Below are 25,953 nucleotides of genomic sequence, written 5' to 3'. Positions count from 1 at the left end.
CACGACTCGATCACCCAAAGGATACTCGACCATTCTTTTTTTTTTTTAATGGGTTTCTACAGCGTCCATCCCCATGTTCGAAATTTCGCTAGGCGCAACGCGTGCGGTTGACCTGGGCTTAGCGCCGAATCAATTAAGCGGGGATAAAACGGGGATTAATCGGCGCCTAGTTTTAACACTATTATACATTTAATGTTATCTATTGTCAATATATGGCGTGTGGTGTGGTGGTTGGGAACGTTTTGTAACACCGAGAAGTCACCGGTTCGAAGTATATATAACGTAATTGTCATTTTTTTACAATTTGCTTTATTAAATGTTAATTACATTATTGCCACTGTCTCTTTCCCCAATATTTCTGCAACCCTAGTCGTGTTTCTTCTCCAAATACAGATTGTCCTTCATTTTTTTTGAGTTTTCTTGATGTTTACAACATAAATTAGTCAATTAATTTCGATTTTGGAGATCTGGAATCAATATTATTAGATTCAAACAGTTTGGAATAGAGATTTTGTGCGCTGATTTCTTCAGTTCTACGTTGAACTCGGAGAAACGTCGGGTCACCGCCTGGTCACCCAGATCAGACCCTTTTCGCTACGGTGGCCACACGAGCAGCGCCTGTCCGGTTGAGAACTCGGTTAACGCGGCGCGTTTTCGAACACGGGTCCATCCTAAACAATTTGCAGACAAACAAGAAAAATGTGCCAAATTATTATGCATACGACGCATGAGATAAGGAAATTGAATATGATTATTAATATACAATAACAATTTTTTTTAATTTTTTAAAGACGCACCATATGTTAAGTTTTAAATTTTAATGCAAATTGACTTAAAGTGTAAGTAACTCACTTTTAATGCGTGTCAGATACTCAAAAATCTCTACTCATGCATGAGGATGAAGTTAATACATGCCCACACATTCTTTAGATCTTGTATAGTAATGTATATATTTTTTCTTGGACATCCGCGGTATATTATTTGAGAAGCATTGCAACTTTTTTTGGTAGCCACATGTCATCACTAGAATGATTCTTAGAATCATTAGAAAAATATGTTGGTTCATCTAATTATATAATAAGTTTTTTATTAAACTAACAATAAATTCATCATTAATGTACTTTATTATTTCTTTAAATAAAATTTACGGAATTGCCTAATGTGGCTAAAATATATATGGCAATTAATAATTTTGAATAATAAAGATTTGATAAAAAAAATAGTGTATCTTCTATCATATTTGTTTAATTTTAAACATTAAATAAATTAAACAACTACAATAACCATATAATAAAAAATTAGATTTTTATGTATATGTTATATTTTGAATTTTTACAAACGATTATAAATTACTAAAACTGTTAAAAGTGTCACATTCAAATTTTGTGATTCATGGTTTAAAATTTTTGTTATGACAAAATACAAATGATTACAAAAATTATATAAGTAAAAAGTCTAATTTAATTAATTATTAAGATTAATATATATCGTTTTTAATTAAACTATAAACCATATAAAATACAATATTTTAGTTTCAAAATTTACTTTGAACAATTTTTTTGATAGAAGTTTTGAACAATCATTGACAACTTATTTTTTTTTAAATTATAAATTACTAAAACTATTAATCCCACAATGAAAATTTTGTTATGAGTAATTTAATTTTTTTTCCTATAAAAGATACAAATGATCAAAAAAATTATATAAGTAGAAATCATCATTTAGACATTAATATTAAAAATATATTAAAATATATTATCTATGTTAGTATCATTTAAATTTAATAACATATCCTATCAAATAAAAAAAATATTTTTTCGATTAATAAAATTTTTTTATATGTTCGCACTAATTTAATTATTTATTTAATAGTTACTGACTTTTAATTATTTAATATATATTTATTATATTTTATAATATGTAAAAAATATTTAATACATAAAATAATTTATATATATAATGTTGATTCCGCGCAAGGCGCGGATCTTAACCTAGTATTTATTTATTTCATAAAGAGAAGAATCACTGTAGTCTATTTAAATCCCAGTATTGAAGAGCTAGTGGTGTGAACAAAAAAAAAAGAGTTGGTGGAATCGACAACAACACTTGTCTCTTTCCGTCAATTTGCATTAAAATTCTAGCTACTCAATTTGAATTCCATGACTCTATTTATATACATACAATGTATATCCCATACCCGAGCTATACGTAATAAGCTATCCATACTGCATTGTACAAATCCATGGTTATATTATACGTATGAAACTGTGAGTTGAAAATCAAATGTTAGTAAGAATCTCCAACTGTTTGTAATATTCTTATAGACAACGAAGCCAAGTAAATAACCAAAAGCCCTACCCCCATTACACCACCAAGCCTCATCCGGTTACTAAACAGAACCAAGAACGACCAAACCAGTCCTACCACCAGAAACCCAAGACTCTCCAACAAACGAGGATCCGTCTTTATCACAATACTCAACGGATAAACCTCCCACGCGCATCCCACAAGCGATATCCCAAGAGCAAACAATGTATTAAAGATAGGACCCGCGTAACATCCCGATACAGCCACTTGAGCTCCTTCGTCCCCATCGTGCAGCGCCATCGTCACGTTTGTTATAAGATCTCCTATCGAGTTCCCCCACGCGAGGACCGTTAAGCCTAAGATCGACGGGCTTACCCCGAAAATGTAACCTAGCGAAGTTAGAAGCGCGACTAGCTCTTGCGCTGAGATGTAACTCCATGTCATGCTCATTACAAATCCTCCTGCTAACCATGGTAGTAACCATTTCTTTGGTGGGTTTGACTTCTTGGTCGTGGATATTGCAATGAGACCGAGAACTATACCGACCGAACACCCGGTTAGATACACAACTCTTGCCTCAACACTCGTTGGACTACGCTTCGAGTTCCATAGTAGCGATAACAGAACCGGAGCAAATGTGACTGAACCAACAGCTGTTGGTTTAGACCATTTGGCTTCACTCACAACAGGAATAGTCAATCTCCTAGGTAAGTAGATAGGTAAAGTCATAACCCAAACCACCATCTTCCAGTAGTAATGTCGCTGATGATCATCAGCGACATTACTACGATGCTCTTCATCAACAACACCATCATCAAGATCCACTCTTTGCAAGATTGGTTCACTAAGACTCCCACGCTTATGAACCGACTCAAGATCAAACTCACCACCTTCACCACCAAACCTCCAAGATAGATACACAAAGGCAACATAAACAGCATACAACGAGCAGAACCCAAGAGCGCCCCAGAAGTTAATCTTTCCATAAACCAAAATCAAACCCAAGGAGCCAATCGCCGCACAGAAGAAGCAAACGTCTCTTACAAAAGCAGACCTCTCGATCCTAACCCCTCTACGACGCAACGCGATGCTTATAATCCCAACCACAACGCACGTGACGAAAGAGGAACCTCCGACGACAGTGTTGAGACCAACGTCGTAAGTACCCTTCGAATCTTCCCCCATGAAAGAGACCAAACTCGCGAACAGATCAGGAGCGCCGTTGCCGAGCGAGAGAAGCGTCACGCCGGCGACGGTTGGGGATAGGTTGAGAAGCTTCGAGAGAGACTCGAGAGAGGAACAGAAATACTCGGAAGCGGTGTGGCCCAAGACGTAGAACAGAGCGAGGAGCCAGAGGAAGAGGAGGGATTGGCCCAAGAGTGGAAACTTTTCGAAGTTGCAATAGAGTAAGGAGAGGTAATCGACGAATCCTTGGCTCGCGCAAGGGTCGATGGTTTTCAGGTACGCGCACTTTGATTCGTAGTCGTGAAAGTGCTTCAGGGCACTGCATCCATCATGCTCTGTTTTGGGCTTCAAGACGCTGGAATCAACAAGGGTAGCGAAGAAGGTGAGGAGGACACAAAGGACGAAGACGAGGAATGTAATGTAAGAGTAACCACAACGGATTGAAGAGAAGGAGAATCCCATCAATCAGGTGAAACCTGGAACTAAAAAAAACAGAGGAGCCGGATCAAAAACAGAGGAACTGGATCAAAACAGAGTAAAACGATCAGGTGGGTTTTATCAAAATTTTAAGAGATTGGGTTTGTTAAGCGTGGAGAATCTATTAATGGGTCTCGATTAACAGACGTGAGAGAAACAGATAGATAAAACACGAACTCGACGCGGAGAGAGAGAGAGAGAGAGATAAAGGAAGAACCTTTATTAATATCTAGATAAAGCAAAAAGGTAACGAATCCACCACCGGTTTAAGGAAGAGAAGCGAGCGAAGCGAAGAATACACACACACGTACACTTGAACGAGGGACTTACCTGCCGAAGACAAACGTCAGAAAAACAGAGGAATCGAATTTTATTTTTATTTTTATATGTAGAGAATACGAAAAGTTTGTCAATTTGTCACTACCGTTTTGGGCTTCGGTGTTTTCAGACATGGCATATGTGTCGGCTTCGAGATCTTATGTGCGTCATTTTCCTATTCCATTACGTTTTCGTGGAAAGGGAAAGGAAAGAAAGACGAGGCTTTAGCGACTCAACAGCAAATTAGCCTTTTCCATTTTCCACAATTTAAGTAATATTTTAAGGAGCCGACCATTTTGTGCTGATTCCTCTACGCACTAACTATGGAAACAATAAACATTCCGGTTTTGTAATGAATAACCAATCAAAATCGAACCGGATAGTCAATTATAAAAATGCATGATGAAAACCGGGTCTAACGGAGTGGTTTGTTTCAACTTTGAAGTAAACCCGGCCAATTTTGTTTGTTTCAACACCGAACTGGACCAACTTATATAACTAACACATGATGCTATTCTTCCCGCTTTCTAAAGCTTGGTGTTTAGTACTATAACAAATTTTTTTTTTTTTGTCATCAACTTTACAAACTCATATTGACTCTGTGAACCACACTGGGATATATTGATCCATGTAAACTACAAAAGACGTTTCCTTCCTAGCGCTTCTGGCTAAGCTATCCGCCTTCTTGTTCCGCGTTCTTGGTACATAGATAATCTCTGCACTAGTAAAACTCTCTTTTTACAGCGCATGATTAATTTTCTCGAAAAATTATTTAGTGAAAGTTGGAAATTTATACATATGGTTTATAATTTTTTTTGTTTTAAAGTATATAAATTAAATTAAAATTTATATAAATATTATTTTATGAATATAAGATAATTCATTTAAATAACATGCCTCGTATTTATTTTATTTATATTATAAAGTTTTAAAGTATAATATAAATTAATTTTTACCTTTTTGTTAGTAGTCCAAATTTATTTTATCATAATATAAATGAACTATATGTCATTCAAATCATATGTGATAACTATCTACATATTTATGAAATAATCTGAAAAACTGTAATTGTAAAACATAACCTATAGTTTGATATACCATATAATCAAATAATATTAATATTATATTTAATCAAAATGAAACCTATTAAAACATATTTTGGTTTTATTGTATTAAAAAATAAATACTATAATATCACCAATTTAGAATATTAGTCAAATAGATTTATGAAATGTTTATATGTTACAAATCTTGGAATTGTACAGCAACACACAACCTTCCTTGAAAAGATCTACATTATTAAGTTTATGGCCTTTTTTTTGTTCACCAGTCTCAAATCTCTGTTACGTCTATTTCTAAAAATTTATTCATAGATTTTATTAACAGTAAATATTACACTATCCATATTAAGGAATATTTTAATGCGAAAAATATATCTGTAATAACTAAATAGTTCACATATTATTATTTATAGTGCTAAATTAATTGTTACACCGACTATGTACCATTGAAAATTTTAGATTGTAGTTTTAGGTTGAAATATTATTATGTGAAAAACATCATATATAAGCTTTATGAAAACATAGTTACATCTTCTTAATTTACGCTGAGCATTTTTTATAATAAATCCATGTATTATTTGGCCAATAATTTACATTCAGCATTATTTGGAATAAATCCTTGGTAGAGTTCGTGTATAATTTAATGTTGACAATTATTAAATACATCATTTCTATTAAGATTTTGAACGTGGAGAAAGTTATAAATGTTAGAATTAATTTGGAAAATCTTAAATGCAAATAAATAATGAAAGCTTAATGAAATTATAATAATTTAGTTGAAAATAATAAATTTTGTTATGCATAAAAATAGGAAAGACAGTGGAATGTAAATATCATGGAAAACTAAAGCCAGAATCTTATTAATGATTCTGCTTTAATAGTATAGATTACGCGAATATATTTTAGTTTTTATGTTCTTTTTGTTATGAGAAACTATATTCTTTTTAAAAAAAATTATTGCTTGTTAGGTGGAGTTTGGTAATAAAGTTAAGATAATCTCTTCTGGTTTCTTACTTCCAGTCATAAAAGTTAGGATAACTTGGAAATGTATCTATATCTTATTAAAACTCAAGTACAAAATTAGAGTGTTTGGAGACTCGAATAGAAGGATTAAAAAATTTGGAGTGTTTGGAAATATAGATAGTAGTCTTTAAAAAATATAAAGTTGTTTAGAAATAAGGATAGTAATATATTAAAAAGGAAAAAGTAATAGATTCATCTATCTATCTTATTAAAACTCAAGTACAAAATTGGAGTGTTTGGAGACTTGAATAGAAGGATTAAAAAAAATTGGAGTGTTTGGAAATATAGATAGTAGTCTTTAAAAAATATAAAGTTGTTTGGAAATAAGGATAACAATATATTAAAAAGGAAAAAGTAATAGATTCATCTATCTATCTTATTAAAACTCAAGTACAAAATTAGAGTGTTTGGAGACTTGAATAGAAGGATTAAAAAAAATTGGAGTGTTTGGAAATATAGATAGTAGTCTTTAAAAAATATAAAGTTGTTTGGAAATAAGGATAACAGTATATTAAAAAGGAAAAAGTAATGGATTCATGTTATTAAGAAAAATTAGAAGCCCATACATTATATTAAAAATATTTTAGTAAAACTAAAATTACTCGATATTCATATTTCAAATCAAAATAATAGTTTAAAATTGATTTATATCAAAAGTTCATTCAAAAGTATACATATATTCAAAATTTTATCTTTACTAAAATAGTTTCCAATAATCATTATAAGAAAAATGTTTATTTATATACAAGAAAAATTCAAACACCAACTTAAATTATGGTTTTTATATTTCATATTAAATTTTAAAAATATAATATATATGTGATTATTTATATGGTGGTACTTATAAAATACTATTAAATATATAATTATTTATATGATGGTACATATAAAATACGATCAGTTATATGATGACACATATATGATACTCTTTCCGTTCCTTAAAGTTGCATATTCTAGAGAAATATTTTGTTTCAAAAAGATCCATTTTTCATATTTTCAATGCATATTTTATTAACTACTTGCAAACTTTAATTGCATTGGTTGGACTTTTATTGGCTTAATATTATGGAAAAAAGATAAACACAAAAATATATAAATTTAATGTGTTTTATTAAAACGTGTGAAAAATCTAAAATATGTAACTTGGGGTTGCTGCGTGTAACATCAAATCCGCTTAGAGTGTAAACAGATCCTTCAGTGAGACTCCCTGAACCTGAGTTGTCGAACCGCAGGAACAGACCCTTGGACCAGCGTAGACAGTTGATATTGAGCAAAAAAAAAGAAATCAGAAAATCGAAATATACTTAGTTGTAGAGAGGTTCAATCGGGGTAAAATATACGTAACTGTAGAGAGGTTTAAACGGGGGAAATGATATTTACATGCTCATCAATCAATAACATCTCAATACTCATCAGCTCTCCCCCTTTGTTGATATTTCTGGTCTCCCAGAACCTCAGGAGAAGAATCTCTGCAGTGTTACAGCATTGACCGGCTCTCAAATCGGCAAGGAGAGTATGAATTCGCCATCAGAATCGGTTGCTAGGAAATAGTATGTTTCTGGAGCTCGTTTGAGTTGGACTTTGCATGCTAGGAAGATCCTAAATTATCTTAGACATATTTACTTTCTATAATACAAATAATTAAATTTAAAAATATATTATAACAAAATGTATAAATTAAAGAAAAATATTTTTTGAAGGAAGTTATCTATTTGATTATTTCATATTGTTATTTTACTGTACCTAACTCGAAAATATATTAGTAAGTAATAAAAGTTAATAATAAAGTAAAATGTATAGAAAAAATTACTATATATTAATAATTCCGAATAATAAATATAAACAATAATATTATAGAATTATATAATTATATTTATAAAATAAAAAATATTTGCACATATGTTCGGGTTAAAATCTAGTTAACAATAATTAATAGTCTGGTGGCCTTAGAAGGGTAAAATGGGTCATTCAAATTGAAATGATCTATATATATTTTGACATTCAATTTGCAAATTGATAATAGAAGTACAGCAACAAGAATCATAAACAAAACTACCAAAAACGGAGAAACAAAGGAATTAGTAGTTGTATTACTCACTCCGTTAAAGATAATTATTTAATGAAGTGGACTTTTACCAAGTGAAACGAGAGAGCCGCTCGAGGGATTATGATTTAGGATTAATTTTGTTTTCTTTATAAATTTGGGAAATTGTTTATCTTAATTCAAAATCGAAGATCTAATACTATAAAGTGTCCTTCAGCGCACAGAGTAACTGAGAGAGAAAGTAGATCGAGAGAGAGAAAGTAGATCTCCGGCGATCGGCCGGCGCGTGAGCGTGCGTGCCGTCGCCGGAGAACGTCACCCTTCAGCAAAAAGTTCCCGATTGTGTCGCACCCTCGATTCTAACGGCTTCTGCCTTGTCTGAGCTCTGGTCACTCACCCTATGTGGTGGTTCTGTCACTGGTGTGAAGACGCGGAGATCTGCAGAAGCGGAGAGGTGATGATGTTTGTGTATTCGGTTCCGGGAGGTGGAGGCTAAGTTAGCTCCGCCGCCGCCGGTTTTAGTCGCTGAGAGGCGGAAGTTCCTACAACTTCGTCGTCGTCAGCTCAAGTTCCCGGGAGGTTAAGGCTCCGTCAGACTTACGTCGCCGGTTTCAGCGTCTCGAGGGTGTTTGTTTGCTCGAGTATGGGCTCTGGTCATGGAGCGGAAGAGGTTTCTCGGTTTGTTCGAGTATGTGCTCTGGTCATGGAGCGGAAGAGGTTTCTTCGGGTAGTGAATTTTAGGGTTTGTAGATTCGCCGTCGGATGAGCTCTCCACAGTGGGATGATGCTCTCCGACAGGGTTTCAGTATGGTGAAGAAGAGATTTGGTTTCGGTGGAGGCTCGAAGGGATTAAGAGCTCCGGCGAAACGAGGTTTTCAGCGGTTGGGTACGGCGGCTTGGTGAGGCGGAGCAGGTTGGGTCGAGGCGGAGCGACGCGTGGCGCACTGACGGTCAGGATCTCCACACGTGTCTCGCTTCAGCCTCCTCGACGCACGCGTTCCAGAGCCGGTCGGTGCCGGGTTCGAGGATGTGGGCTTTGGGCCGGTGTAGCCAATTTGGTCTTAGACTTTTGTTTGTTTTTTGGTTGGCCGATTAGTAATGTGGGCCTTTGTATTTGGGCTTCGGCCGTTGGGCTTGGCCCGTTTCCTTCTATTAAATCAAAATTTGGTGGAAAAAAAAAAAGTGTCCTTCAGCAGTGTGAACCGTGAACACTAAAAGTACCCAAGTCTTGAAAGCAACGCTGTCATCAAACGCGTTTCTCTTTTGCATCACTTCCTTTTTACATTGTTTCTTCTTTAATTTTGTGATTTAGTTCATTACTTGAGAGCTAAGTGAGTAAAAGCGTTCCCTTTAACACGAAAGAATCAACACGTACGTCCCCTTCGACGCAGAGAATCTTTAGTTAATTAATTACTACTCATGGAGAGAAGATCAATTGTATAGTTGAAGTTTTCGAATACTGATGAGTCTTAGGACACATTGTCACACTTAACTGACTTTTTGAACTTACACAATTGTACACACATTGTCACACTTAACTGACCTAATCTGAAGTAGAGCATTGAGAACGTACAGTTTTGTTTTTGTATTCCTTAGATAAATCAATTTACACACACTATAAGTCTAACGAGAAATGGTTTTATCTCTTAAGATTACGTTAGTGCCTCGTTTCTAACCAAGTACGTTGGATTAGTGGTTTAGTGCTAGGAGTATATTCCATTGCATCCCTAGTTCGATTCCCTTGGCAGGAATGCTTTACGCCATGTTATCGGTATTAGTACCGGCTGGTCCTGGACCTGTGGGAGATTATTTGAGCTGAAGACTCATACAATTCCTGGTAGGCCTGGGCATTTTAACCTGGACCGGAACTGACCTAAAAATATCCGATCCGAAACCGGATCAAAAATTTACAAGTACCTTTTGGGTCTAATTTTTTTTATCCGAAAGAACCGGAATCGAAAAGGAACCGACTCGAATAGACCCGGACCCGAAAAGAACCAACCCGAATAGATCCGACCCGATAAGAACCGATTTGTACCCGACTTAAAAACATGTATATATAAAACTATGATGTTTTTGTGTTCTATTTTATATATATTATTTTATGATTTAGTTGAAATATATTTTGTTAACAACATTTGTTATTATTTTTTAACATTTTAAAAGTAATATAAAGCTTTAAAATATAAAATTTAGAGTTTTAAAATGTTTTATTTTAAATATTAATAGTTTCATTTAAGTTGTTTGTAAAATTTTAGATATATATGACAAATATTCAACTAAAGTTGATGGAATTGAGTATATCATGTCCTTTTCAGATCCTAAATACCCGAACCCGATCCGGACCCGATATGGACCCGAACAATTACAAGTATTTTATGGGTATTTTAATTATAGACCCGAACCGACCCGGATCCGAGAAGAACCGACCCGAACCCGAACTGAAAATTTCTAAGTACCTATTGGTCTAAATATTTAGGACCCGAAGAAACCCGGATTCGAAAGGAACCGGTCCGAACCCGATCCGAAGATCTGAACGCCCAGGCCTACTTCCTGGTTTATAAAAAGAAAATACCAGTTCTGGTTAGGAAAATAAGAAGAAAAAAAAAACCGAAATAATGCTAGTCGTGTTAAATAAATAAAGATGGCCCATATATATAGAGTTTACTAGTTGCGATGTTTAAGATGGCCCATATATAGATAACCGGATATCATACCGGTCGGTTATATATCTTGATTGTCCGGTTATCACGAACCAACAATACCTATCAACGGCGATCCCTCCAAAGTAATCATCACCAACCTTCCTTCTTCATCTCTCTATTCAAATAATCAAAAACTTCGATCTTCCGATTTCGATTTCGTCTCATCTCCGCCTTCTCAGCAATGAACTCCGCTTTACATTTTGCTTTTCCGGCGGCGAATCCAACTTTTGCCGGCGGAATCCGACGCGGGATTCCTTCTCCTCGATTACTCTGTTCTCGCTTAAGAGTCTGCTCTCCTCCTCCTCCTTCTTCTTCATCTCTCAAGGTTAACATCTCTTTTCCCGAGAGAAATTCAATTGTTACCAATGTACTTGTTCGGACATGTTGGTTCCACATTGAAACTGAGGAGATTTTTGTTTGGTTCTGTAGGCAGAGTCGTGTTTAAAAAGAGACGTGCACAGACAAAGAAGCAGTCTTGAGTCATCAATGTTCTGTTACGACAAGCCCATACCCGAAGAGATCATCGATGAGCCTGTCGGATTATCCATTTCAGAGAAAGAGATTGGTGGTAATAAGCGATGCACTTGTTGTGAAGCTAAAGGTGCATTGCTTTGTGCAACTTGCTCTGGAACAGGTCTTTATGTTGACTCCATCATGGAGAGCCAAGGCATTATTGTTAAAGTCCGTTGCTTAGGTAAGGCTCTGAATCTTGTTTTTTTTTTAACTCAAGTTATATAATCATTGGTCTATGCAATTTTCTTTCTTTTAAATATGTATCTGAACCACTTTTGCTGATTCTGCTATAGGTTGTGGTGGAAGTGGTAACATTATGTGTAAAATTTGTGGCGGGCGTGGTCACTTAGGACACTGATGATGACTCTGAGGTTAAACTCTGTTTTCAATCATATCAGCTTTTGTCATCAATATACCTCTGATCTTATTGCAGAATCCTACGTTTTTTAGTTCCGAATATAGATTTGCGTCCCTGTACCGGTGTAATGTAATCTCAAGCCACAAAATTCACAACCTTGTAACAGGCTTAGCTTCATCTTCTCTTGTAATGGTTTCGTAAATGGCTGTGACTTAAGTCACTAAACCGTAATGCAAGGAATTCAGTAGTATTTTTTTTACTTAAATTGATGTAAGTTTTTGATGCATTTTTTTTGTTTTTCGGCTCAAAGTTTTTGATGGATTAGTAGAAGAATAACAGAAAATTTTGCATTTTAGAGAAAAAGGGTTGGCAAAATTTATCAATAAATCATCAAAAAGCCCAACATAAGTTCCGATCCTAAGGAGATAATAAACTACAACTTTTGGGCCTTTGAACCCAATAACAGCACTGTTTATACACAATCACACAAGTGGTTAGTTCGGTTTACCCAAACCGAGACCAACCATAGTGTATGATAAGAAAAAAAGGAACAAGTTTCTTAACAAAACCAGTCTTTCTTCTCTTTGATCCATAAATTTGATATACTTTTTAAGTTTGAAACAAGTTCCTTCAGAAGATTTTATGTACTTCCAGTTCAAACTAGTTTGTATGTGAACTTGTTTTTAGTATATTTAGATCTCCTTATTTTCTCGACCAACAAGACTCGCTTCGGCGGGTCGATTCGGACGGAGGACATTGTCAGGTGGGGAGTTTGGCTGGGGCGGCCCATCTGTTAAAAGATAATGAGCTCAACGAGAACAAAAATTTCGTGTGGAACAAAAGGGTAAAAGCTCGTTTGATTCTGATTTTCAGTACGAATACGAACCGTGAAAACGTGGCCTATCGATCCTTTAGACTTTCGGAATTTGAAGATAGAGGTGTCAGAAAAGTTACCACATAAATAACTGGCTTGTGGCAGCCAAGCGTTCGTAGCGACGTTGCTTTTTGATCCTTCGATGCCGGCTCTTCATATCATTGTGAAGCAGAATTCACCAAGTGTTAGATTGTTCAGGGAACGTGAGCGGGTTTAGACCGTCATGAGGTAACTTGCTTTTAGTATATTTAGATCTCCTTATGTAAATTCTTAACATCACATTATTCTTATTAGTGTAAATTATTTGGCCATCTTGAAAACTATAAACAAAAGACACTACTATTTATATATATTCCATTAGCTGATTTATCTGGCCCGAAAAATACACTTGGTATTACAAAATGCATTGAAACCACATTGCTTGACCTAAATTTAAAATATCTTCTGATTACAGACAAGAGTACCAAATTATATATTATTCGACTATCATTTAAACTGTGTGGACCAAATCTCAAATGTAAACCAACCAAAATAACATCAATTTTGTTCTCAACATAAATCAAATCCATGACATATCAATTTACCCCCGTGGCCCAAACGCCCTTACAACTAAACTATCACTACTCACTGCTATCTTCACAAATAATTTTTCTTTAAAATTTTGAAGAAGGAAACGAGTCATATAAGACATATAGTATGCACATTATTGCAAGCATATCATCAGTGTCGCCCGTGACAGCTTATTCGCACAACTCGCCGCGAAACCGGGTTTGAATTAATTTTATAAACCATATAATGTAAGCATCAATAATACTATTTCCCAACATCATTGTCGCTTTGATCAAGTATACAACTTCCCATCTTTTTCTCATCATGTACCGGATTTTGGGTTACGTATATATATATATATATGGATTTTAATGCTAAAAGGTTTAAAATTTAAGTGTATATAAATTTCCATGTTTTCATTTGTAAATTTCAAAAGGGTTTTTATTTGTAAAAGAACTGCACTTTAAAGTTTAGATGATTGTATTATACTGTCCATGCATGCTTATTTTTTCGATTTGTTGAAAATTAATTTTATAAGATATAACGAGTTATATTTTCTCGATTTATTTTAACGCTGGATTACAACTAAAATTCATGAACTGATATTAATTAAAAATTATGATCATAAATGTAATATTTTTTGAAATTTCAATACACACAATATTTACGGACACTTTAAAATTTATGAATAAATCAAAACTAAAATTAGTCTATCTTCTTTAGGAATGACGTATACGGTTTAACAACAAGTTGATCCTTTCAATTCTAACGACTAATGGTAAATAATCTGACGACTAAACAAATCAATTACCCAACCTGTGGGTACATGACATGGAACACTTGTTGTGGTATATATGCTTTGATGTATTATTCGGTTAATGGTCTATTCAATAAAGCAAAATCCATTAAGAAGAGTTTTAAAATTTTAAATATTGCCTCTATACGTAAGTTGTTGTGGTGCAATTATATTCGGTTGTTGTACATGTGCCATTGACTAAAATTAAATGAAACATATACAATTAAAGGTAATTTCTAAAAATTAAATCGTATTATTCTCAATCATATTTTTTGGGTCAATTTTCTCAATCATATAAAAGTCTTATTAATGTATATAAAATTAAAATATATATGTTAGAGCCAAGTTGTTTTAAAGAAAAATAACCCTGTTTAAGGTACTTTCATATGATTTAATTAAAATAACTCTTTTTAATTTTATTGACCTAAACATTTTAAAAAAAATCGAAACCGGCAAAAAAAAACTGAAAATGATATATATATTACGATGTAACTGCCACCTTCTCGACCATGTAATTGATTAAAATTCTACATTTATCAACATAGCTGGATCAAATCTTCAGCATATAAGTATAAAGTAGATTAATAAAAAATTAGTTACAAAAAAGTATATATTAATAAAAAATTACAACATGGCGAAGGAATGTTCACAAGTCGCTCGCACGCCTTTGCAAACGTTTCTAAAGCTTATTTTCTCTCAAATTGATATAACCGTTGACTTTCGCATGTCTTCGGCACAAACAGGAGATGGGATAGTTTTAAAAACTTAAATTATATTTTCTAGCGGTTGAGTTTTTAGTATATATACCTTATGGTTGATCACAAATGTCTAACAATCCCTTCCACAAGAAGCAAAAGCAAATACTTCGAAGAAAACTTCTTATCAACAAAAATGATGAAGTTTTCTTCTCTTCTTGTGCTTTTCTTTATTTTCCCCATCGCATTTGCTCAACTGCGAGTCGGGTTTTATAGCCGGTCATGCCCTCAAGCCGAGACTATCGTACGCAATCTGGTGCGCCAACGGTTTGGTGTTGACCCAACCGTAACTGCTGCTTTGCTCCGTATGCACTTTCACGACTGTTTCGTTAGGGTAATAATCTAACCTATAACATTTTAATACAGCTCAAACATGTCCAAACATTCTATGTTAATTTTTAGTTTAAACTTTAAACTGAGCATGCTGTACAAAACAGCATACTGTATAATAAAAGCATTTTAAATAAGCTTCCCATAGCTGACAAAAAAAATAAAATAAATAAGACTCACAAAATTACATGAATTTCATATCATTATCATTTAGTCTGGTTAATCTTATTTTAAATATATACTCTCTATGTATCACTTTAAAGTGATTTTTAAGGTTTTTGTACTTGGATTAAGAAAATACAAATTTCTATACAATTTATCTTGGTTACATAAAAATATCATTAAATGAAATTAGTTCAACCAATAAGAAAAAAAATTAGTATTTTGCAGCTTGTCACAAAGTTTAAATGGTATTAAATTTTATTAATGAGAATATCAGTTATTTTGAAACAAATTTTTTTTCTCTAAACACCGCTTAGAGTAATTGGGAGGGAGTATGATTGTTCATTCTTCGTAGGGCTGTGACGCTTCCCTTCTCATTGACTCAACCAACTCTGAGAAAACGGCCGGACCAAACGGAAGCGTTAGAGAATTTGGCCTGATTGACCGCATCAAGGCTCAGCTAGAGGCCGCGTGTCCCTCCACGGTCTCATGTGCTGACATCATCACATTAGCGACACGTGACTCCGTGGCGTTAGCCGGAGGCCCGAGTTACAGCATCCCCACGGGAAGGCGCGATGGTTTGGTCTCAAACAATGTTGACGTGGCCCTTCCGGGTCCAACAATCTCTGTCGCCGGAGCCGTCAGTTTGTTCACCAACAAAGGGATGAACGTATTCGACGCTGTGGCTCTTTTGGGTGCACATACCGTTGGTCAGGGAAATTGTGGTCTATTCAATGACAGGATCACTAATTTCCGGGGCACCGGACGACCTGACCCGTCCATGGACCCAGCCTTGGTTTCCAGGTAATTTTAAATCAACCAAATTTAATATTGAATTTATTGGGAAAAAATTACATAAGAATGAACTAAGTTCTTAAGTTTGAGAAGATTTAAAATTTTATTTTTATCCTAGTTAGAGCAGTTTAATTGTTGGAAATGTTTATTTTATAATTTCTGAAATCATCAATAGGTACCCAGTTTTAGTTATATTAAAATATGGCATTTACATGGTTTAGGTTATAATCTTTTAAAAATAATGTTTACGTTATATATTTCCAAAATTTGGATTTCTTAAAATGCATTTTTAACAAAGTTAGAAACGAATTTTCCAGGAAAACGTAAGCAAATTATTTTACATTCAAAACGAGATTTATTATTTTAACTCATAGAAATAATAATCTGAATGTGTTATTTTCTTGTGATATAGCTTAAGGAACACATGTAGAAACAGCGCGTCAGCGGCACTAGACCAGTCGACTCCACTAAGGTTCGACAACCAATTCTTCAAGCAGCTCCGTAAAAGGAGAGGAGTGATGCAGGTTGACCAGCGGCTCGCAACAGACCGTCAGACTCGTGGTGTTGTGGCTCGATATGCTAACAACAATGCCTTCTTCAAACGTCAGTTTGTTAGGGCAATGATAAAGATGGGAGCCGTTGATGTGCTTACCGGTCGTTCTGGTGAGATTAGGAGAAACTGCAGGAGATTCAACTGATGACCTTGATGAATTACAACTAAATGTGGAAATAATTATATTTTATATTTTCAAGTCTTATTTATGTTTCTAAATCATTTTTGTGTGTGTTTGTTGGATTTTTGTTGCTTAAATATTTTTTCGTGAATTGGATATATAGTTTCAATTCTCGAAAAATATAATTATATGTTGGTCTGAATATTGAAGATGTATCTTATTCTTATTCGTTTATTTTGTGGTATTTAGTCTTTTTAATATATTGATCAAGTATCTTTGTCCTGATTAATTATATATAAACTTTTATATACTTGGTTTGTTTGTCCTCCAATAGATCTACTTAAGAAACATAAGATATCATCAGAGCCGGTCTTTGGACCAAGCCAATGAAACATTGGCTTCCGACCATTTTATTATAAGATTAATTTCGACCATAAATTAACAAAATTTTCTTTTGGTCTAGTGGTTAAGGGCAGCCAAACAAGAAAAAGGTCTAGTGCTTAAAGTTTTGAGGTTACTAAGTTCCCTTCTCCTCAACCTAGATTCAAATTCTCAGAAAGTGGATAATTTTTTTAAATTTGCTTAGAGCATGATTAATGGGATGGGGTTTTTAGCGGAATATAAAAAACTGTATCTTAACTTTTAACAAAAAAAACTAAGAACCGACTCTTAAATATCTTATTCAAGAGTCGGTTCTTAGCTTTTTTAGTTAAAAGTTAAAAGACGATTTTTTATATTCCGATAAGAACCTCACCCTAAGAACTTCTCATTAATCATGTTGTTATGGACTAGAATTTCATAAGACTGGTTCTGGATATCATGCAGAAGATATCACATATTCATGTATAAATAATATGCTACCTGAATATATAACAAAGATATGAGGGGAAAATAATATATTACAAAGATATTACATATTCTTTTTCTTGTTCAAAAAAGATATTAGTATAAATAATATGTAAATATAAATAATATATTACAAAGATACGAGGAAAAAAAAGAAACAGAAGATATTCCCCTGAGAGCGGTTAGGATCATATCATGCAAGCAGACCAAACCCATAATACATATTCAGGCATAAATTATATGGGCTTTGAAATGGGCTGGTGATATTCGATATTCAGACAGCAGAGGTTTTGATGAGCCTATTTACTGTTCAAAACTTTTGATGTCTATTAATAGATTCATATAGGTATCAAGCGTCTGAAGAAATTCCAGAGAGCCGCAAATGATATATACTAAATTTTGGTACTTATTTGTGAGAATAAAATACTATGGATGTGGTAAATGCATGAATCTGTCTATAACTTGATCTTTATACTTTATAGGTTTAATTTTAAAGTACAAATAAAATGAAAAGCTAATAAGAATCTAGCCTTTTGGCACTTCTTGTGATTGCTAATCATTCAAGTGCGCGACACATCAGATGCACTTACATCAGATTAAAAAGTACAGTGGCGCCGTTCGTTTGGTGTGTTTTGGACCAAAGCAAGAGAGTTTCAATTTATTGTTAAGGAAAACTATGTTGACGTTTTCTTAAAATGCAAACGATGCCAATCGGATTTGAAATGTTTTTCACTAAAAAATATAAATCATCTTGTTAGTTAGTGTAAGCTAGGATAATCAATTTTCATTTGGTGCGTAAACCTGGTAATTAACTACACAAAGCATGAATAAAGGAAAAACATAATATTATATTTTTGCAACTTTAATATTATGTTTGTTTGCAAGATAAATATACTGTGATAGAACTCCTTCAAATAATTTTTTTAACTCCTTAAAATATTCGTTCGTACAATTACTCAAATATTTTCTTATTTTTCTTAACGACATGTTAAAAACAAATCATTTAAACAAATGTTGCTTATAATAGTATTTCCAGTTATATTTTCTACCAATTTTTTACATAGCATTAAGATGAAATTTATAGGAAAGTTTCGTATTTGAATAAAAAATTAATGCGTATGTTTATTTATCTTTTTGAATGAATGTTAAATTAACTTGTTAATTTATCATATATAACCAAGAAGAAAATAATACAATATACAATTTATAGTAATTAAATAAAACTCTTCAAAATACTAGAAGCTATAACTTCAAAAAACTATATGATATGATCTATGTATGCCGTCATAGGTATAAAGGGAATGGATAGAACAAATGCAGCTAAACAATATGCTAGGTTCATATGGGAACCGGTACATATGTATAACGCATCTAAAATTCCTTAAACAATAAAAAAAAATTCTTAACATTTTGAAGGGCCAAAATATTTTTTTATATACATAATTGTTCTAGTTGGTCGCATATATGTAGGTATTACTAATATCAAGTAGGTCTGTGTATATATCTTATATATTAAAACAGAAGTCGCAACTTTGATTCATGTGTGATTTTTTTAAAATGGACCTAATGGATCTATTCCTAGAAAGTCATGTTACATTTAATCTCTAATCTTATCATTTAAATTTTGGACCTACCAAAAACTTTTATTGGGCTATCAATAATTGGATTTAAACAATAGATGATTCATTGGATTTATGGATAGTATAAATTAAATAGATATAATTTAATGTTATAATACAATACCTCCATATGTTAATTATTTAAATATTTGTCGATGTTAAATTTTAAAATTATAAAGATTCTTTTTTAAATAAGAAAAATTATATTATCTAACAATGATTAATATTTACTATATTAAACCAATGAAAACAGATTTAAAACTATATAGTTTATTTTAAAATTAAACAAAAACTAAATGTTTAATTATTTACTCGATAATATAAATCTATGAAGCGAAAAGTTTAATTGTTTTTAAACTTTCTAAATTTGTGAAATGTTACAATATCTTTGAATTTGACAATAAAACAATATTTCACTAATCTTTATATATATAGTTACGATTTTAATAATGAAATAATAATCTAAAAATATATATATATATAGAAAAAGATACAAATACATATCAATTCAATGAAAAAATATACCGTAAACTTATTATGTTTTAAAAATTGATATACACATATATATTATAATATATACCGATTTAGAATTGAAAAAAAAAATATATAAAAATAATTGAAAACAAAAATCTGCGCGGTTGCGCGGGTCGAGATTTAGTATAAATATTAAATACTAAAGAGAGTTCGTACGCAAACTAATTGTTACAGAGCAGGACCACATAAGGAATATTTCAGAAGAAAGAAGTCTCAAACTCTTACAAGATTTTGGTCTTCAGGACCACAGAGAGATTGGCTTAAAGGGATCACTTTTGTGAATCCTCGCACAGTCTCTGCCGGATCCCTAGGTACACTTTATGCTAACTTTTTTTTTTTTAACACAATACCTTGTTTTTGAAACTAAATGTTTGTTAACACATCAATGTTCGATTCATTAAAGTTTCTAATGCTTCATGACGTATTGTGTACATATATTAACTATACATGGAGAATCTTACAATAAGTAGAATTGGTGTTAAAAAAAAAGGAGAATTGGTAATTATTTATGTTTGATGTATGTAACACTTGAGTTAACTTTAAATATTATATTTGTTTAAATTTTCTTAATAAATGCATTACGCCTATTTTAGGGTCTAAATGCAGAGTCGTGCTTGATATTTGTAGACCCAAAAATAAAATATATTTTGGTTACTTATTTTTGAAAAAGTTTAAAATTCATGCGGCACTTAGCGAACCCACGATTCGGAATTGGACAAACATCAGTAGAATTAACTAAATTTTGGTAAAAATATCTGGCCCTAAAAATAATTATACACATTATGAAAACTTGGGAACTAACAACGAAACAACAATAGTACGATCTTAATAGTATCAAAATATATACATACATAAGTATATATTTAAAGATTTTTGTTACTACTAAAGTGAAAAATATTAACAAAAACTATTAAAAATTATATGTCCTGGTTCTGAAATACGAAACTGGTTAATATATATATATATATATATATATATATATATTCACTACACAATTGCTAAAAAGATTTCGCACATTTAACAAATGAGAAGTTAAAATAAGCGAAAAGCGTCCATTGTCTAATGGATAGGACATAGGTCTTCTAAACCTTTGGTATAAGTTCAAATCCTATTGGACTCAATATCAATATAGATATAAATATATTAATATTTATCTACTATTTCCATTTCTATATATTATAAGAATATTTTTATTCTGTTTAGAAAAAATATAAAAAAATAAATATAATAAGAAATAAATTCTGAATGCTTTAAGATTTAATATTAAACATATACGGATATTAGTTATATACTTCTATATATTATATATATACTTAACTTAAATATACTTCTATTTTTTATAACTTTTCCTGAAGTAGAAAACGTTTCAGTTGCTCTTTAATACTTTCTTTCAAAAAGCTTTCTGCTTTAGCGGTTAATGTCTTGGTAGAAGCTATTATTTCTTGGAACTCATGTTTATTTGTTTTTAAATAAGTGCGTAGCTGAACGAAAATTTTTCTTACTTGTCCAATTTCTAATCCATCCAGATAACCATTTGTTCCGGTATAAATGGTCATTATCTGTTCTTCCACTGTGAGAGGGGCTGATTGGGATTGTTTCAGTAACTCACGCAATCGTTGACCTCTTGCCAATTGATTCTGAGTAGCTTTATCGTATATATATATATATATATATATATATATATATATATTATATATATTAAGTGTTTATATATGTACCAGTTAAGTAGAAAATCAATTTCCGTTTTGCGGAAAAAGAACAAACAGCTGGAGAAGTTATAAGAGAAGTAATACCCAGTTGAATCAAGTCAGTCACAGTCGGTAATAATAATAAATAGATAAAATGATCTGGACAATCGTTACCTCCTTACAAATATATGACGTAAAAATTAAAAAAAAAACTGAAAAAAATGTACAGAAGACGCAAGTTATGCAGGACTTGAGATTCCTTTACTTAACAAGTCACGGGAGGATTGTTTCACAACTCCTAGTAGTAGTTTCTTTGTGTTTATAAAATCTACTCCCTCCGTTTTTTTTAATATAAATCGTTTTAGAGAAATTTTTATGTCTAAATTATATGTCGTTTTCGGTTTTCTATGTAAAACTTATTAACAGCTAATGTTATATGACCAATGATAATATACCTTCTATTTTATTATTGGTTAATTTATGGTTAGGTAAATAATTAATGATGTTTTTGTTTAGAAAATGTAAAAAATTAATTATTTTTTTAATTTGTGTGCACGATTCGAAAATGAATTATAATAAAAAACGGAAAAAGTAATAAACAAATTTAAAGGGAATTTCAGCTAAACGTGTGTATAACTGTATGTAGAAGCCAGGGGAATCTCTCCCTGAAGTTATTATCGATCTATCTTAAGATCATTATCGATCTATCTTAAATCATTATCGCTATTCACATTTACCATACACGATATACATATTCCCTTACTGATCAAGTGACTAAAATATTTTTTTTGGTCAAACTAAAATATATTTTCTTGGTCAAATAAAAACAATATATGTGCCAAATAACTCTATCGGTTATAACTTCAACGGGTGGCCATGTGAAAAGCAAGAAAAAGTACAGAGGAACTGGAGTTTTATATAGTATTTTGAGATGATAAAACAAAAAGAAACAATGTAACAGCTAAGAAAATAGCATCGATCATCAAAAACCAGAATCCATCTGCATGGAACAGATCGTCGCCGATTGTATCTTTCAACATTCATAAAGTTTTAAGTATATTATATTCACAGTTGTACTTTTAACTGTGAATGTAACAATTATTTTTGTTTTGGTGTATTATCAATCAGACTTATCACATATCACAGACTTATGTTTGTGATTTGGTCCACTAATGCAATGTGGAAGTATTCGTAGCTGGCTTGGTATATATATCATGAAATAGTTTAGCAAAAAAATATATATATCATGAAATAATACGAAACCCCCAGTTTATTCGCCTCTCTTAGAATATGTGTTAACATATTTGACCGTACATATACAAAATTTAGATCTAAGTGAGGGCAATACACTAGTGTAACTTAATATTTAAACCAATGTTAAAGAAATTGCTAGGCGGTATTTATACATGCAGAGAATTATTATTTATGCGAATTATTCGGAACCTATGCGGGATATAGAAGTTAATAAATTATTGATTTATTTTCTATATATTTTATATAAAATTTAATTTTTAGGTTTAATTATAAAATTATTTGATGAATTATCAAAATTAAATTATCAAAACAAAAAATTTTAATTTTTTGTTGGTTTGTACTAACATTATTATTTAATTTAACATATTTATATTAATTTATATTGATTTAAATTGTTTTAGAATGATTTAAATTGATTTAAGTTTAGAACCATGATCCCCTAGACTATATTTGCGAAGTGATTTTACCACATGTCCTTTTTACAATCAATTTCACAAAACAAATATGACATGGATACTGAAATTGATGACATGACTTCCGAAAAAATATGACATGGATAATTTCATTTAATGCTGATTTATATTTTTGGCAAACTTATTAGAATATGGTAATAATTCATATATTACATTTAATATTGATTTTTTTGGTAAACTTTTTTAAAATATGGTAATAGCTCATACATCATCTGTAAAATAAATATATTCATATATAACATTTCAAATTTTGAAATATTATTATTTTGTATACTTATACAATTTGTATTATTAAAGCTTTCAAAAATTTCTACAATTTTTTAAAAATTTAAATATCTAATCGTAAAATCATTAGTCTTATATATCTAGAAATTTCATAAATATTGTTTAGGTTAAATATTTGATAATTATACAATTTTATATTATTTTATCAGTTTTATACAAATTGATTTAATACATATCAAATCTATATTAAATATTAGTAAGAAAATAGTAAAATCTATAATATTTAATAAAATTTATTTTTAAATATAAGTTAGATTTAAAAAAAAAAATTACTGCACATGGTGCAGGAAAACACCTAGTTCAAATTGAAACAAAAAATATTTATTGAGAAACTCTCTCCTATAAATTATTTAAACATAACTTCCCTCAAGGCTCAAGTCGCCACAAACTCTCCTTCCTTTCTTAATATCCATTATCCAAAAACACGAAAGAAAGAATCTAGCAAATTCTTAACAGTCGATGGATCAAGAAGGATCATCACAAAGCCCTACCGGGCAGGGCCGTTCTCCCTCTGCACCCTCTAATTCTACCGCACCGTCCCGGTCCCGTTGGTCACCTAAACCGGAGCAAATCTTGATACTCGAATCCATTTTCAACAGTGGTATTGTCAACCCACCAAAAGACGAAACAGTGAGGATAAGAAAAATGCTTGAGCAATTTGGTGCAGTGGGTGACACAAACGTCTTCTACTGGTTTCAAAACCGACGTTCAAGATCTCGCCGGAGACAGCGGCAGCTTCAAACCGCTACTGCCGCAGCCGTCACTTCCAGAGGAGCTGAAGACCAGCAGCACATGACGACCATGAGCATGCATCATCCTTACAGAAACAACGAGATTAATTTGGGATTTGGAAGTTGTAGCAACTCGTCAGCTAATTTCTTCTTTAATGATCCTTCATCTCAAGTATCTTCCTTTCTTCTCGGTCACTCGTCTTCTTCCTCGAATGGTGGATGTGAAAGTAACAATGGCATGGAGAATCTCTTCGCAATGTATGGCCATGAATCTGATCATCCCCATCTGCATCAGCACAGCTCAAATGATGCAACAATTTCAAACCCATCTGATCAAAACTCCAGTTTCCACTATCAACAAGGTGAATCATTCATTTGCATGCCTCATATTTTTCTTTTATACCACAAACTTTGGTTTTTTAGATTATCAACCAGTACTTAAAAGTTACCGATATTTGGATGACTCCTGTTTTCAATGAGAAGGTTTGAAAGTGAATAAGGAAGATACAACTTTTAAGTGAGTTTCAAACTAAGAGCTCGAATTTTAAGTTAGGCTATAATTTGTGTATTTTGAGATATAATTCTCAAAAAAAATGTTCTTATATATTTTAAATTTGAAAAAATAAAATAAAAGGGTTAATTACGGTGTTCATAAACGGAGTTCCAACGGAAGTAACAGAAGGAGCAATAGACATGAAAGCAATGTTCGGTGAAGACTTAGCGTTAATGCATTCCTCTGGTCTTCCTCTTCCCATTGATGAGTTTGGTTTCTTGATGCATTCTTTACAACATGGCCAATCTTATTTCCTGGTAACTCTGTTTAACTCACTTTTATCTCTCTAATTAATATAGACATATAAACAAAAGTACTCATAAATAAATTCATTAATAATTTTCAGACCCTTTGGGTCGTCTGTGAATCCTTTTCTATGAATTGCGAGATAAATCTGTTTTCCTTTAAATTACTAAATCATGTGTATAGAATGTGCTGAAACCTAATTATTCTGGTCAAGTCCTTAATGTCTGCAGATAATAATGTCGAGAACCCAGTTCAGTCTGTATCTAAGCTAGATCATAAAATATTCCAGCATAAAATATAGTTAAATACTTATATATAGATTTGACGATTTTCGGTTTTATGCAATAAATGAATATCCGTAACTGAAGTTTTGTAATTTAAGTAAAGCTTTACGGATCGATGTCAGCTCTTATAAACACACGTATATATATCTAACTGTAGGTTAACAAAAAAAAAATCAAAAACAAAAACATGCTATATTTTATTTTTAATAAAGAACTAGATTCGGACCCGCCTGAACGGGCGGGATTTTATTCATAAAACTTAAATTGTCCGTAAAAAAATATATTTAATGTTATCTCTTTTGATCATAATCTTGTATAAAATATTTGATGTGTTGTAATTTTTGAATAAGTTTTTATAATTTGGTTGATTTGTTTAATATGCTATGAAAAGACACATTTTATATAAATTGTTGATTACATGTTTAGAAATTTTGAAGTAATTTTTCAGTTATATTAGAAATTCTGAAGTAATATGAAATATAGTTGATATTTATTAAATATTTAAATAAAATGT

At 32.1% G+C, this 25,953-nt stretch overlaps 4 protein-coding genes across 4 annotated transcripts; 3 read left to right on the top strand and 1 right to left on the bottom strand.

The window, feature by feature from the left end:
- Positions 1 to 2,101: 2,101 nt before the first annotated feature.
- On the bottom strand, positions 2,102 to 4,511 carry LOC106323053 (cation/calcium exchanger 2-like). The gene is made up of 3 exons (XM_013761221.1): positions 4,394 to 4,511; positions 4,187 to 4,299; positions 2,102 to 3,974 (listed from the first exon to the last, which is right to left on the bottom strand). Exon 3 carries the CDS (start codon positions 3,952 to 3,954, stop codon positions 2,287 to 2,289), a length of 1,668 nt encoding a protein of 555 aa, XP_013616675.1. The 5' UTR covers positions 3,955 to 3,974; positions 4,187 to 4,299; positions 4,394 to 4,511; the 3' UTR covers positions 2,102 to 2,286.
- A 6,691-nt stretch (positions 4,512 to 11,202) lies between these two features.
- Positions 11,203 to 12,253, top strand: LOC106326049. The gene is made up of 3 exons (XM_013764090.1): positions 11,203 to 11,445; positions 11,550 to 11,814; positions 11,927 to 12,253. Exons 1-3 carry the CDS (start codon positions 11,302 to 11,304, stop codon positions 11,989 to 11,991), a joined length of 474 nt encoding a protein of 157 aa, XP_013619544.1. The 5' UTR covers positions 11,203 to 11,301; the 3' UTR covers positions 11,992 to 12,253.
- Positions 12,254 to 15,060: 2,807 nt separating this feature from the next.
- Positions 15,061 to 16,968, top strand: LOC106325914 (peroxidase 57). The gene is made up of 3 exons (XM_013763963.1): positions 15,061 to 15,299; positions 15,813 to 16,261; positions 16,665 to 16,968. Exons 1-3 carry the CDS (start codon positions 15,102 to 15,104, stop codon positions 16,948 to 16,950), a joined length of 933 nt encoding a protein of 310 aa, XP_013619417.1. The 5' UTR covers positions 15,061 to 15,101; the 3' UTR covers positions 16,951 to 16,968.
- Positions 16,969 to 24,040: 7,072 nt separating this feature from the next.
- On the top strand, positions 24,041 to 24,877 carry LOC106323216 (WUSCHEL-related homeobox 12-like). The gene is made up of 2 exons (XM_013761368.1): positions 24,041 to 24,718; positions 24,840 to 24,877. Exons 1-2 carry the CDS (start codon positions 24,085 to 24,087, stop codon positions 24,875 to 24,877), a joined length of 672 nt encoding a protein of 223 aa, XP_013616822.1. The 5' UTR covers positions 24,041 to 24,084.
- Positions 24,878 to 25,953: the final 1,076 nt, after the last annotated feature.

The sequence above is a fragment of the Brassica oleracea genome, chromosome C2, assembly GCF_000695525.1.
Source record: "Brassica oleracea var. oleracea cultivar TO1000 chromosome C2, BOL, whole genome shotgun sequence".
Taxonomy (NCBI): domain Eukaryota; kingdom Viridiplantae; phylum Streptophyta; class Magnoliopsida; order Brassicales; family Brassicaceae; genus Brassica; species Brassica oleracea.
Note: the sequence above shows the minus strand (reverse complement) of the source record. Positions and strands in the feature narration are given on the sequence as shown.

Coding starts and splice junctions, on each gene's coding strand:
- LOC106323216 (XM_013761368.1), top strand. CDS start 24,085: ATGGATCAAGAAGGATCATCACAAAGCCCTACCGGGCAGGGCCGTTCT. Junction 24,719..24,839: donor CAGTTTCCACTATCAACAAG/GTGAATCATTCA, acceptor TTCAATGAGAAG/GTTTGAAAGTGAATAAGGAA.
- LOC106326049 (XM_013764090.1), top strand. CDS start 11,302: ATGAACTCCGCTTTACATTTTGCTTTTCCGGCGGCGAATCCAACTTTT. Junction 11,446..11,549: donor CTTCTTCTTCATCTCTCAAG/GTTAACATCTCT, acceptor TTGGTTCTGTAG/GCAGAGTCGTGTTTAAAAAG. Junction 11,815..11,926: donor TGTTAAAGTCCGTTGCTTAG/GTAAGGCTCTGA, acceptor ATTCTGCTATAG/GTTGTGGTGGAAGTGGTAAC.
- LOC106323053 (XM_013761221.1), bottom strand. CDS start 3,954: ATGGGATTCTCCTTCTCTTCAATCCGTTGTGGTTACTCTTACATTACA.
- LOC106325914 (XM_013763963.1), top strand. CDS start 15,102: ATGATGAAGTTTTCTTCTCTTCTTGTGCTTTTCTTTATTTTCCCCATC. Junction 15,300..15,812: donor TTCACGACTGTTTCGTTAGG/GTAATAATCTAA, acceptor CATTCTTCGTAG/GGCTGTGACGCTTCCCTTCT. Junction 16,262..16,664: donor GACCCAGCCTTGGTTTCCAG/GTAATTTTAAAT, acceptor CTTGTGATATAG/CTTAAGGAACACATGTAGAA.